Source organism: Phyllopteryx taeniolatus, chromosome 22 (genome assembly GCF_024500385.1).
Source record: "Phyllopteryx taeniolatus isolate TA_2022b chromosome 22, UOR_Ptae_1.2, whole genome shotgun sequence".
NCBI lineage: Eukaryota > Metazoa > Chordata > Actinopteri > Syngnathiformes > Syngnathidae > Phyllopteryx > Phyllopteryx taeniolatus.
This window is the reverse complement of record NC_084523.1, coordinates 6,322,733-6,337,673: the sequence shown is the minus strand read 5'-3', so window position 1 is coordinate 6,337,673 and position 14,941 is coordinate 6,322,733. Positions and strand designations below refer to the sequence as shown.

The 14,941-nt window shown below is 43.6% G+C and overlaps 1 protein-coding gene across 4 annotated transcripts; it reads right to left on the bottom strand.

The window, feature by feature from the left end:
* Positions 1-430: 430 nt before the first annotated feature.
* Positions 431-12,782, bottom strand: LOC133472253 (actin nucleation-promoting factor WASL-like). 4 transcript variants are annotated; one of them, XM_061762818.1, is made up of 12 exons: positions 12,333-12,780; positions 8,588-8,722; positions 8,413-8,499; positions 7,830-7,926; positions 6,925-6,948; positions 5,380-5,560; positions 5,221-5,263; positions 4,179-4,332; positions 4,079-4,093; positions 2,169-2,689; positions 1,983-2,091; positions 431-1,567 (listed from the first exon to the last, which is right to left on the bottom strand). In XM_061762818.1, the coding sequence occupies exons 1-12, from the start codon at positions 12,435-12,437 to the stop codon at positions 1,506-1,508; spliced, it is 1,533 nt and encodes a 510-aa protein (XP_061618802.1). In that variant the 5' UTR covers positions 12,438-12,780; the 3' UTR covers positions 431-1,505. The 4 variants fall into 4 exon arrangements, with proteins under 4 accessions (XP_061618802.1, XP_061618804.1, XP_061618803.1 ...); XM_061762820.1 differs by lacking the exon at positions 6,925-6,948 and having other exon boundaries at positions 12,333-12,782; XM_061762819.1 differs by lacking the exon at positions 4,079-4,093 and having other exon boundaries at positions 12,333-12,778.
* Between the last annotated feature and the right edge of the window lie 2,159 nt (positions 12,783-14,941).

Sequence of the window (14,941 nt, the reverse complement as noted above, 5' to 3'; positions counted from 1 at the left end):
GCCAAATCAGCCTCATTGCTAATTCAACGGTACATTCAAGGCTGTATATTTTGCCAATTCTAAATGTATTTTTTTTCCTTCAAAAAAGGACTCATCAAAATTGCCGAACAATTTTTCTACTTAGAGCGATACAATTTTCTCAAGAATACTATAATAAATAATATAATAAAGCTTACACCATTATTTACTAGTTATGCATGACCGGTTTGCATTACTAGCTTTCAGCTTTCTCACATAATCGTCACCAATGTCAAATAGACTGTCTAATTATTATTTCGGCTCATTTTCAATGTATGTTTATTCAGTGGTGAAAACTTAACACTGCCTATAAGTTCTTCATTTAAACAAGATTGCTTAATAGTCAATGTTACGTTGGTCATATAAAACAAAAGCAGTCCATTTTGTTTCTAATAAATATAAGCATCAGGCGTTAAAACTAAACGTCTTTATTCCTCAAGTTTAACAATGACCCAATTCCAACAAATATTGTCAATACTCTGCTTCATATTGTAAAGTATAAAAAGATGAAGAAACAAAAAGATTCTGTTGTGACTTACAACTCCACTTGTATGTAGCATCATGTTAATAGGTGGGCGCTGGGGAGGGGGTTTATGTCCAAATGCCTCAAGGATTGCAATGGTATGAGATATTCACGGCACGACTGCGTCACAAAATATCACTTATTAAAATAACATTTTATTGTGTCAGTTTATGCAACAGGAGTCTGCAACAGTTATCGATACCGCATTATAAGCAAATGTACACAGCACGATAACAGTCAAATACACCGCCGCAATTCCATTGTTCGCGCACGTATGATACAGACTATACAGACCTGAACATGTCCTGTTGTCATGCAGCGAGTCTTCTCTTTCTGTGTCAAAAAAATATATCAAGACTCAAATCTGGAGCGCATTGACAGAGGACAGCAGATCAAGCTAAATAGTCCAAATTTTTTTGTTTTTGTTTAAGAAAATAGGAGTGCTACATACACTAAGATCATTAGAGTAAGAAAAAAGAAACCACAATTAGGCTATGAAAATATTTTTCTCTTCCCCCGCCACTGAAGAGACAAAAGGAAGACATGTGGCAACTCTCGCCTCCAATAACTGACCAGAAGATAATCGACAGCTTGATGTCAAAATTGCACGTTATTTTGGGAAGACGAGGGCGAGCGCGACAGGATGCAGGGAATGTGCGATGACAAGTGACAGATGGTCTGACGAGAGGCAAAACAAGCAGAAAAGGGTTTAAAAAAAAAAGACAGTTGTCATAGAAACAAAAACAACAGATGAGAATGTCCGACAGATTAAATGAGGTATTGCACAGATGAATACAAAAAAAGCATAAAGGCAACAACAAATATACAGCAAATTGATAGAAAATGTACATTTTTTTTGTGATTTGAAATTAGAGATTCCTTTTTTAAGAACGAAAGGAACAATTTTTGCATCATAATCATCCAAAGGTGTGGAAGGGAATACAGGTGGGGAAAGAAAACATCACTAGTCCTCCCATTCATCCTCATCTTCAAAGTCCTCGTCATCTTCATCGTCGTCGTCCTCATCTATGGAAGAGAATCAGACTTGAGTGAGGCAGACAAAAATGACCCCTGGGGAATTCTGGGAATTGTTAGAACAGTGGTTCTTAAACATTTACACAAAGTACCACCTACAAAAATATTGAGCCCTCTGTAGTAAAATCTAATTTGTATTGAATGAGTCATTAAATACAAATAAGCTAAATAACTTTGCACCTAAAAAAATGTTTGAAAATAAACATTTCTAAACAATTAAATGCAAATGTATTGTACTTAAAAGTTAAATACAATTGAAATGTACTGAACGGTATAGTACTGGATGTAAAAAAAGCCCCTGTGTTATGCACAGTTTGGCCATTTAATTCAGTGATTCTTGTGCATACCATTAGAGGGAGCCTGCGAACCACACTTCGAGAATCAGTGCTTTAGAATATTAAAGTACCTGAAGAATGAATGGCCTTGCTCCTCTTCTGCATGACCTCCATCAGCGCCCCCACGATACCGGCTGAGGGGGCCAGGGAGGAAGGAGGTGAGTCATTTGTTTCATCCCTCTGAGGATGAGAAAGCAGGATTCAAGGTCAGACTAAAAACAGTCGGCCAAGGTTTACAGTAATGAGGAGATACTCACAGGTTTGAGTTGGATTCCTTGTCGGATTTGGTCCAGGAGCGCGTCTCGCCCGGTGGTGTTGGACACAGGCCGCTCCTTCTGCTCTATCTTCTTCAGCTGGGTGCCTTCCCGGATCTGACTCAGCAAGGCTGACTTGCCCCCGGCGGGCGCCAGGGCGTTATCCACTACGTTGGCCTCAAAGGACACCGGCGGGGGTCCGGGAGGGGGCGGAGGAGGCGGAGGTGCTCCCCCGAAGGAAGGAATGGAAGATGTGGGGGGCAGTGGAGGAGGCGGCCCGGGTGCAGAGGCGTGGGCCGGCGGCGGGGGCGGCGGCAGGGAGCCTCGGCTGGGCGGAGGTGGCGGGGGAGCGGTCATGCCTGGCCGGGACGGAGGCGGGGGCGGCGGGGCAGAGACGGGGGCTCTGGAGGGCGGCGGGGGCGGCGGGGCGCCGCGCCCGCGGGCGGGAGGTGGGGGCGGCGGGGCTGAGCCATGGTGAGGGGGAGGCGGAGGAGGGCCACCTCTGGATGGCGGGGGCGGAGGAGCTGGAGAAAGAAAAAAACTTCGATTTAATCAATTTTTTTTAAGTATGTGGGTTTTCTCCAGGTACTCCAGCTTTCTCCCACTAGCCCCCCCAAAAACACATCAGATTCCTTGCCCTGCCTTACCCACTGACATCTGGATTTTGGTCTGTTTTAGTGCCGCCCCCCAGGTAGCGATGAGCAAAGTGAGATTCATTGACAACTCTGAAGTGTTCATAGGTGTGAATGTGCTTGTTTGTCTATCTGCCTGTGATTGGCCGGCGACCAGTCCAGGGCGACCAGTCCCCGCCTCTCGCCAGAAGTCAGCTGGGGTAGAATCCAACTAATCCGCAACCCAAATGAGGATAAGCGGTTTTGCACATGGATGGATGGCTAAAACGTCACACTCACTGCAGACATTTTATGCTCCGGTCTGTGAAGGCACTATGCAGTTACAATGGTACGCCACTGAAGGGCAGCATTCACACATTACCGTTCATATTATGGTGAGCTAACATGTTATAGGTGTGTTTTTCTTAAGGCTGATGGGAAACAGAAACCACAGTGCACACCAAATCAACCACATAGACACCTGGAGTAAAAAACTAAACAAACAAAAGGTCTGGGTTGGGTTCCTAGTTTGTGTTTTCAACCACAGTGTTGTTTCTCAGTGTGAAAACTAGTGTGACATTCAGTGGATAAAAGATTATACCTTTTTCTTCACCCAAGTTTAATTGAAGAGTTCAACCGGAAAAGCCATGAAGTACCATTAAGACGAAAATAGAGCCATGCCTAAAAGCATACAGCCTATCAATGCATCTTTCGATGCTACATTTCCTAACAGAAACGCCAAGCGCCATGAACATTTTGCTGCAGCTGCCATCATCTCATTTTAAGCCAATCACAAGCCCATACGTTTTTACATCATCACAAACATGGCAGCGGCAGCTATTTCTCGTTAACTCACCGCTATTATAGCTTACATTTTGCAGGAAAGTGAGCGCAAGCTATTTTTTATTCTCAAAGCCTAATTTTAGTGTAATTTTAAAGTTACGTGAACATTTTTGACTTGTCTGTTATTTTTTGGGAGTTGTCTGGTTTTACCATTAAAAAAATAAAGAACTCTTTGAAAGACTTCAATCAGAGTGAGATTTGTTTCCCCAAATTAGCCTCCTAGTGAGGTTAAGCGGTTCGTAAAATGGATGGATAGCTTTAACCTGGAACCAGAACAAAAAAAAAAAAAATTCACTTCACAAAAAAAAAAAAAAAAAAAAAAAAAAAAAAAAAAAATGAAGACCCCTGCTTTTTCGTTTCAACTCTTCAATTTTTGCCATAGCTTTTTATGACAAATGCGGTGCTGATTATCATTTGACATGCATGGTGTGTCACACCAGACCATGCGTGGAAACGTACCAATGCAGGGAGGCCCTGAGGATAAAACCACAGCACCGGTTACGTTGACGTCAGTTATCCTTTTCAGAAGCGACACATAGCGCACTCTCGTGTGGCCCACCTTGTCTGCGCAGCTCATTTTTGACAGCTTCCACTCCACCCTTCTTCTCAATGAAGTCATAGATGACCTTGGAGGTCTCTTTGTCCTTGAGCTGAGCCTCGGAGATGCCGCACATGTCGAAGAGGTTCTTCAGCTCGGGGTCCAAGTTATTCAGCTGTGAGGACAAAACAAAACAAAAACACAATGGTTAACATAGTGGAAAACGGTAATCTCAGAAAATAAAGAATATTAGCCTGAATATCGTTACTGTCTGTCTACATGGGTTGCTCCACTGTTTGATTTCAAATATCCATCCATCCATTTTCCGAGCCGCTTCTCCTTGATTTCAAATATCCATTGTTTAAAGAGTTATAATTATGTCACCTCAATGCTATTTTGTTTTGCATTTTGTGTTAGCATAATGCTAATTTTTTTTTTTTTTAGTGTAAAAATGAAGTTTGATCAAATACATGTGTAATTCTCTTTGCTTTAGATTTCAACTTCCAGTGGGAGTGTCAAACAGCTCCAAGGAAGCAATTCGCCTCTTTTTTTAAAGAATTGCTCACCACCACCCTCTAGTGTTCGTAACCAATTTTTGCTGAGAACCAATTTCTCTTTGAACTAGAATGTTGCAGGCCCCTGTGTCAATCCACTGATTTAAACCAGAAGATGGGAACAATTCATTTGAATGACATCATCCATTCCTATCAATTTTAAGGCCTTGAAAGCATTGACTTGTGAAATGAAATCATTTGAATTTCAGCACGCCCCGGTATAATCTCATACTGGGGATGCTTTTTTTTTTTTGGGAACAAGTCCAAGGATTATGCAAACACAGGTCGCCTTCCCTCCAAAAATCTCCTTGTGTAACTGCACTGACGACACGGCCGTGCGGCGAAGATTAATATTTTGGAGCCGATGGTTAATTTCAAAGATCTGTAAGTCTGAATGACACGGAGCTAAACAGCCAGGCCTTGATTTGAAAGCATGTGGAGTGTCACGCACTCATCATGTTGATTCATACAGGGCAAAGTTGCATTGTTTCCTTTAAGCCTTTACTTACGTCAAAGCCTGTGTTTGGATCCCATCCTACGTGCCCAATGTGCCTGTGCCAAAGCAGAGATGCGTGAATCAACAAAACCACAGGTGACACCTTCACTGGCAAATCGGTCACGAATGTCAGTGTGAAAATGCAATAAACAAATAAAGCCCAGTGACTCACTGGAAGTTGCTCGGTGTGCCGATGTCAGCCTTGGTGAGCCTCTTCTTTTTGCCTTTGCCCTTCTTCTCCCTCTTGAAGGTGGAGTGGATGATGTTGTTCACCTGAGAGTTGCTATGGAAACGGTGCCCCGTGCTGATCTCTGGGTTTTTGATGTCCACAGTGGCCATTGGCAGCGTGGGGCCTAGAAGATGACATTGAGAGAAAGCATTAATGCCATATTTCTATCGAAAGTACAGGGTGCCCCATAAGTCACAATGCACTTCCTTTTTTCTATTTCCTTTCAAGTATCATTCGGACAGATGCGGTGGCCGTCGTCTGACTATTTTGCAACTACAAGCTCACTCGGGTAGATTTTACACATATAGAGAGGAGAGTAACACAAAAACACAGCCCCATTTCTGCAGATTTAGTCCCAGAGACTTACATACCTTTCAAACTGTCACTACAAGGACTTTTTGGTGTTTTGCTGGGTAAAGGCGAAGCGGAGCGACTGCGTCTCCTCCTCACCCTGTCCCAAATACCCCCACTATCTCGATCGTGGCATGCGCCCCCCCTGACGTCTAGCAGCATGTCGCCGATAAAGCTGTGAGCTCGCACTTGTGTGAAGGAGGGCTCCGAGAGACCCGGGTAAAGTTCATCCTGGGGGAGAACCAAGCAGTGCAAGGTGGACAAGCAGCTAGCCGGGCCCAAGCCCCTGCCGCCGGCTCCCGCTCCACCGCCGCTTTCGCCGCCGAGCTCTTCCGAGGGAGCGGACAGGAAGGTGGTGCAGAACATCATCGCTGCGAGGGAGATCCTGGAGTGAACTTGCACCGGCTCCAAAGACAGACGATTTTCTCAGGACAAAAAATGACAAATTGTTTCTGGTGGACGCATCATATCCAGGTGAGAATCAACTCTGGAAAAAGAATCCTCCTTTGGTGACAAATAAATCCACTCTCGAAAGTCAAGAAGATGGTTCTGCCTGGTCTAAAAAGATTTCCAAAACACAAGAGCCAAAGGAGGTGCACATCGTAAGGCAACTTGGATTTAGCCTTTAATACCCTCATCAGACATCTGGAAGAGTGGACTGGTGTGCTGTCTGAGCTGAAGGGACGCACATCCTGCCAACACTTGTTTGGACAAGCCCTCCATCAGGACAGCTGGAGTCCCTGCTGTGATTGTCAATCGACACACATGGACGCCTTTTCCAACCGACTTTCCATCGCAAGATTATCCCGCTTGGATTGGCTCGACGCTGTCATATCTCCACCCACTTTTACTGGTTTCTCCTCCCTTTCCCATCAAACCACACACACTCGGGGCTCTAATCCCGTCATATTATTTGAGGATTTAGCACACAGATTTTATGTAACTCTTCATGGATGCCTAATCCCAGATTAAATCTCTGCTTATGAAAACACGAAGGTCGGGAGGGAAAGTAAGGGACAAAGAGGATGGAAATTGGTGATTGGGAGAAGAACCGTCTGGGACAAAATCCATTCACCTAAAAACAGCAAGCATACTAAGAAATGTGACGTTAGCGACAGGAAACGGTGGAGGACGTACCATTTGGAGGCTCGCGTCTCTTCTCTGTGAACACAGACAAATGAAATAGTTACAACGTTGCGCTAAGCGGTGGCTTGGCGAGAAGCTAAGGCAGACAGACAAAGAAAGGAGTTTGTGAAAAAGAAAGGCTTGGCGAAATTGGGAGAGTTAGTGCGCTACGTTCGGCACATACATACAGTTATTATGACAGCCGTACATCCGAAAGAAAGTGTGGCAAAGGTCCAGGAGAAGTGACCTGGATGCAAAGATGCTGCTGTATTACGGTGCGAGTTCTCTGGAGAACAGAGGAAAGAAGCCTTCTAAGCAAAGAGTCAACCCAAAGCAGAAAGAGGAAAGTGAAGGTTCCAATGGAAGGTTTAGTTTAGAAGAAGATGACAAGGGTGAGAGACAAATATGCTTCATCAAACCTGAGCAGTGAAATTGTGCCAAGAAATTTTGACTTTTTCTTCAGGGTTTGCAAGAAAGATGATTGTCAGTGTGCTTGAAAAGATAATTATTGAATCTTTATTTTCGATTCATGACAGGTTCTGCTGTTGCATTTGGTCTCTAGTGCCCTCCTCCTTAGGACAGGGACAACATTACATTTTCTGGATAAGCTTTTGCAACTTGCCTATTTCAGAACGCAACACCTGATGGATAAATATGTACACTGTACATTTACCGTAGAACGCAACACCTGATGCATAAATATGTACACTGTACATTTACCGATCTGCTTTGTTGTAGCAGACTGAAGATGGTGACGAACGTGTCGTGTTTTTGCATGTGATTAAACACTGGGAAAATGACACGCTTAGAAGTTGACTTCTCCATCCTTGAAGGCCCTTTGCCTTTGCCTGAGCTGAACTCCAATCAATCACTAAGGGGTGGTTAAAGAGGGTGAGGCGCAATAAGGAAGTCAGTACCAGTTTTCCTTTGCCTTTTGCCCAAGAGCTCTGCCAGGTGACCTCGGAAACGCTTAGCCTCCTCCTCGCTAGCAAAGTTCAGGCCCACTTGGCTGGACTGTAGGTTTGGGTGAGGGGGACAACAAAAGAATGAACACAGAAAGAAAACAAAGGCACAATTCCTTATACAGTCATACACAGCTGAGTGTACAATGAGTGTTGAGTTTATTGTGCTAAAACAATTTTGACGATGTGTACACAGCGATGAGTCTCTTATCACCACAATTTACAGTGCCGCATACTTCACGGTCTGCTGCACCCACCAACGCTGCGGCACAACAGATAAAACGGGTCTTGCTTAGGACTTTCGTTATTGGATAAAATCTCACTACAATAAATATATTCAATTTCAAACTGAGGCATACAAAGGCACAGTCGTTCCTGTTTTATATTAAAAACCGGTTTCCCAGTGATGAGAGGGCATGCGCTTTTGTCAATATGATGGAGATGGAGACTCCTTTAAGCTTCTGAATCAGCGTTTCTATAAATAGATGCAAAATACATCATTATTATGGTTGCCGCAGGAAGGTGGAAGTCAACTCACGTCTCCAGCAAATGTGATGAAGTACGGTCTGGAGGGATTCATGTTGAAGTTGTTGTACAGCTCCTGTTCGAACAGCATCTTACTGTCCTGTTACAAAACACACCATGTAGGATAGAGAAGGCACAGACGCGTTACGTTTCTGATGTTGACACTCAACCGCATCGCATTCGCCTACCTTGACGTCAAAGACTCGGATGAAGTAGGAGCGCTGCGGGTTGTCCTTGATCAGACAGGCAACGCCGCAACATCTCTTGGTCCACGTGGCGTTCCTGTCTGCAGTGAACACCTGGACCACCCCTGAGGATAATGTCTAGGATCGGGGAAAGACACACAGCAACAGAGTCAAGCCTCACTTATGTCTTACAATAATGTTGAATACAAATTTTCGGTACTTGGCGAGCCAAGTACTTTTTTTAGGTGGTACTTGAGAACCGCTGCCTTAAGGTTTTAAGATCTTATTGGGGCTAAGCACACATGCTCGGATTAGATTAACTTTACACTGTAAGACTAAGAACAGGAAGCTGCTCAAGAACTATAAAAACTTATTTAAAAGGCATTACTAAAAGTGACACTCCGACCTCATCACCGGCATTAACCGAGAAATCCTTCCTGCTTCTTTACGTTGACGAAGTTAAAGGATACACGTAAAGCACAGACGAGCGGTGCACCCTTTCAGACGCAGCTCAGACGCCATTTTGGGTTTACAGCTTGCTGTGGGGGTACCGGCGTCATGTGGGGTTCAGCTATTAACGCACAGATGAAAGCATCAGGGATGGAAACACATGCTGAGCTGATGGCCCATTTTAGTTGTGATTCGCATCATGTCTCGTGTTCACATTTGGGAAGAACAGGTTGAGGCTTGGAGGTGTTTTCTGCCACGGAAGCCCTCAGGTGTCATTTTATCTTGTGACTGAGAAGCTTGCAAGGAACACAAACACGGGTTCCTGTTCTGAGTTAAATATTGATAGAAGTGACAACTTGTACTGCTCATGATATCATTTTTGAAGCATTGCCACATTTGCTAAAGTGCATCATGCAGCCCACGCATTACTGCACACAAGGAAAAGCACCACAGACATTACATCATGGTCAGCATTAGTCAATCAGTCCATTACGTTGCTAAAATACTGCGTGCTCCGTTAAATACACAAATAGAGACTCCAATACATGTTTTTGCTTTGCTTATACAGTACACACATGATTACACGACATGTTCTGAAATGCCACTTCTTTAGTAATTCCTTTACATAATAGCTTCAAATCAGATTCTCATGGCAGCAGTAAAAAGCGGCTATTTTAAGGTATTTTTAATCACGTCAGGACTTAAGAGCCTGAGGTTTCTTCTGCCCATGGAGTGCTGATAGTTCCTGACAGGGTCAAAGATGACAGGAAGTGAAGCGCTGGCTGTAGCGTTATGGCTACATGAGCTCGCTTGCTTCTTTTACTCAAACCAGTGACGACAATTTTTCATTTCTGTGCCCCTCGAGTACAAGGAGACAAGAAAGCTTGACCTCATTTGTGCAGGAGGTAGAAATAGATAAAAGAATCAGTTAAAATTAGATTCTTTTCTGTTTTTTTTTTTTTTAAATAATGGCGACAGGAAGGAGATAGATAGGGCAATATCGAGTGGAATCATGTTCCACTTATCCAGCACAAATCACCAAAGGAGGTCTGACCACGGGACTTCCTGTAGGATGGGGATTGCTGATCAGGCAGTCTGTGCACGCGCACACGCACACAAACACACAGCGTCGATTGGACCCCTAACAACCCCCCTCCGAGGCCGGCAGTACTGCTGATGGTGAAAAGCGAGGGAATACCAATGAGCATCTCTGCACGTGCATGAGTCAAAGCAGTCGTGAAATCATGTTCCTCTATTTTTTTTATTGCACTGACTAAGCAATAAAAACCTCACTTGACCCATTTTCCACAGTCAACCAGGAATACAATCAAGACGTAGAAGCAAAAATCAACAAGAGACACTATGTGCAATATATAAGACAGCCGTTAAATCACTCCCAGGCATTTTAATTAGATTATTGAGGAGACACAATCTCAGAGACAAGCTACCCTCTCTGGATGCAAAGATATCGTACAATTGCGAGGAATGCTCCCAATTCCCCCGTCTCATGCAGAGTCACACAATTGCCAAAGAGCGCCGGAGGAACGTCGTCGCCGTATTTCTGAGCGGGCCTACGTCAACCTACGGCACACCCCAGAAACCTGTGTTCTTACGCAAGAGGGAAGACAAAGAGAGCAGAGTGTGAGGTGTCTGTCAAGGCTCACGGGAAAAGGAAATGGAGCACAGGTAGCTCACTGCTGCCAGGTGAGCAGAAAGAAAAAGGAAAAAAAAAACGCTTCCCCAACCATTGCAAATTTCACTTTCACGAATCAGTGAATACATTGAGGAAGCAAACTGAGATGAGGTCACGTGAAAATCAGAACATAAGGGCCATTACAATACAATAGTGTGGCTGATATGCCATGACACTTATAAATAACATTATAAAAAGGGTAATATGGAAGTAATCTTAAAAAACTATGACACTCCAGACCAGTCACTCCCAACCACTGTCCTATGGGAAATTGTACAACTTCACAATTTTTTTTCACGCTTTACAAATAACATAATTGTTCATCTACCTATGCGAGTTACGTATGGTGACAGGCAGAGCAATTAAATGCTTTTTCCACTAGATGGAAGAAGACAGTGATGCTCAAATAAACGGGCCACATAATCACACCGAGTGAGTACATTATTGTATCAATTGAGACAACACCATCATCATTATTTCATTATATGTACGTTTGGTAAGATTTGGGATATTTAAAAAGGAAAATATGTGCCTTGGCTCAATTCGGGTTGAGAAAAACAGCTCCACCCCACTAGGGGGAAGCACACTGACAATATGTTGGATATAACCACCTTTGACCAAATGACGAGCTACATAATGGACTAAACTGATAACTGAAAATGAAAAAACAATCTAATATCCATCATCCATTCTGCAGAGCATAATTTGCCTTTGACTAACAAAAGTGTTATCCTCTGCGTTTAACTTGAAAGTATCTCCACAATGCTGACGTGACTCCAATGCCACCTTCCCGGAAGTTACGTCAGGCTGGTAAAGTGCCACAGGTGTCAAAAGTACTGGAGCATTTATTTATTTATTTTCTGTCGAATGCCAGCCATTGGGGCAAAAAAAAGTGGATAAATACATAGTGTTAAACTAAGTAATAGGAAAGGAGAGAAGGGACAGACTCAAAGGTGATTTATTTTTATTTTAGGTGACAGGGCACTGTAGTCAGACTGGTCGAGCAAGACTTCAGATTTTTGGGGACCGAAGACGGGACGAGGGCGGGGGGATAAAATAAAATAAAATAAAAAGCCCCGATGAGTTTTCACTAGTCAGCGCTGTCCCCTGCCAAGCCTTGTCGGCACATTCCTTCAGTGAACACACTTCCCGAAAACAACCCAGGTTCGGCTAACCTTATATAATACCGACACACACACACACACACACACACACACACACGCACACACACAAATGCTACTTTTGCGAGCCGATGATTGATTTAGCAGCTAACTATGTCAACTCGGTCGTAGCGGAGTGGCGGAGCTATGTCAGGTAACAACATTTCCTGGGTGACTTCAGGTGTGTCAAGCGTCAACTTTTAAGCGTCGTGGGCGGAAAAAAACAAAAAAACAAAACAAAACTGGATGACAACGCAGGTTACGGCCGAAAGTGACCGTCCCGAGCGAGGTTCGACGTCCCCCCCCCCCCGCCGTCTCGGCTGTCAAAACAAACCCACCTTCCCCACTCCAATAGGAAAAGAAAGGGACAAGCTAACGTCAAACATGAAGCGTGGCGCAATCATAATAAACCAAGTTATCGCAAGGTTAATATAAAGTAACTTACGATGCATTTCCTGCCGAGGTGGTTGAAAAGGTAGTCATTCTCTTGAGGCGTCAGTAGCATGGAACCGACATTTATATGCCGTTGTTGCTTATGAAGTCCACTCATTGTTCACCAAACGATAACGTATTACGGACTCTAAGACGGTAAACTGAGTCCGGAAAGATCCATAAACAATCCCCGGGTCATCCGTGGCCTTCGTCCGTCCCCCGTCCCCTCTCCCCCCCCACACTTAAGTCACTTTGATCCGATCGTCGTACAGCTGTGATGTCAGAGGTGCTGAAGAAGAAGACGCCAGATCTTGCTTGTGTGCGAAATAAGGTCAAAAATAGAGCGGAAAAGGGCAAAAAAAAACTTTCCTGGGAAGTCCAGCTGCCTTAGCGCCCGCAGCCTGTTCCATCCAACATGGCAGTGTCAGGACGAGTCCATTCTTGTGGAATGGGGTGTCACGACCTCCTACGGCTGCGTCCCACGCCCTCAAAAAAAAAAAAAAAAAAAAAAACACGCGTTGACGTCATCATCTCACAATTGAACATGGTTTTGTTGTACTTGAATTGAAGTGGCTTTATTAATATACATAAAATAACATGTCTCGCGATATCCTCTCTTAGGTTTGGTACGGTCCTGTCCGCCCCTGCCTTTTATGACAGGAATGTGTGCAGTGCAGAATGGGAGGAGGTAAGACACAAGGTGCATGTTGCCAACATAATAGTGAGAGCTACTTGAGGGACTATGGGTTGAAATTAATGCAAATCTAAATGCACCTTTAAAAAAAAAAAAAAAAAAAGTATTAAAATGATAATTCCTTTCCTCATATAGGATTGTGCTGCTTAATTCAGTCAGAAAAGAGGGTCTGCAGTTATCTGGGCATTATAAAGAACCATTCTCCATGGATTTAAGACTTAATTTGCTCCCTGGACTATGAATGCAGCTTGGATGATTTATCACAACGCACTAAATATAGTCCATAATACATTGAGGTAAAATTAAGACTGCTCTAGTTAGTATACGTACCCTCAGGGGGACGAGGACCATGTGTGGCACATACATGAATCATGTCCTTTATATATTATATTTCTATCGTTATCTTCGCCTTTTTACACAAGTATACATCATTGCCTGCATGAGTCATACACATTTCAACAGTAAGCCTGAGGATATTTTTGCAACATGCTCAGTCAGGCTCATCAATGGGTGTCACGCAGAATGGCGGTGTGGTGGAAATAAAAAAAAAAAAAAAAGAAAATACACTCCAGATGTGAATTTTTTTAAAATTTGTTTTATTTTATTTTTTTGCTACATGCTTTATTTATGGCACTTGTGAGACACAGTTTGTGCTTTTGTACTCCTAAATGCGTAGCCCAGTGTCCCAGTTCAAGTGGCTTTCAGTTACTTGTCCAACGTGGGCCCTTAGGGAGGTAGTGGCTGCGTTGTGCTCCATATCTGGGAACATTTTAGTGTACAGTCTCTTCCAGGCTGCACGAATCCAAATTCTTGTCTTATTGTGGCTCGGTTGGTGAATGACTGGCTTGTGAATGAAACTTAAATTGCATTCAGATGGGTTTGCAACAGTTTAGATGTTTTCAGATGTAGGTATTTCTGGCACAAACACGTGACTGCTCATGACCAAAAGAACGCCATACCTACAATGAAGCAGGGTGGTGGCAGCATCATGCTTTGGGGCTAAATGTCAAAAATCTCAAATGGAAAAAACGGTCAGGAAAAGCCTACTAGAACATCTGAACTTCATTTGGGATAGATCAGAGGCACAGGTGTGTGCTGACTCCCTTTTAACATGAATTTGTACATTGTGAACACAGCCACATTCCAGTTGTTAGAGGGTGTGTAGACCACATTATCTATTTATTTTTTTATTTCCACTCTCAAAAAGATTTTCTTTCTCAATTGAGTTGTACACGTTATAGCGCATATTAATGGTGGAAAAAGTTTTGAATTGAGTCATCTTGTGCACAAAAAACCTGACATTTGATCAGGGGTGTTTAGACTTTATATCCACTCTATGTCTGTTTTATTGATCTATCTGAATAACTTGAATCAACGCAGCTTCTACATTTTTCTTCACTAATGCGTGCTTCCACGTGGTCTTTGGCCAAACCAAATTCTGTGCACGACACTTAGATGCTTGGCCACCTTGACAAACCTGACTGACAGGTGGAGAAAAACGGGAAACGCTGCATTGCTCCACCTGGTTTGATTTCTAGATAGCCACAGCGAGAGAACACAAGAGGCTTCGCTTCCTTTTGAGTGTGTGGAAGTGAGTTCTGAAACTGTTGCTTCTTCCCGCTTCCATCTTACAAATACCTCAAAGGTAAACTACGCAAGTTAAAGTAGCAAATGTGACGTGAAACAGTCCATGTATTGGAAACTCTATCTCAGTGCCAGCTAATGTCACTTGGTATCCACATCCTCAGGCAAACATGCAAGAGAAGAATGTGTCAGTTGTGTGTCTGCATGGTCATGTTGTGTGTGTTTTTTCTGGAGACACCGAGCAGGGGGTCGCCCTCATGAAATATTAGTCTGACCCACAAAACAAGAGAAGGAGGGCAGAGGATGACATGAATATTATGTTTTGGATCTTGGAGGAAGACGTG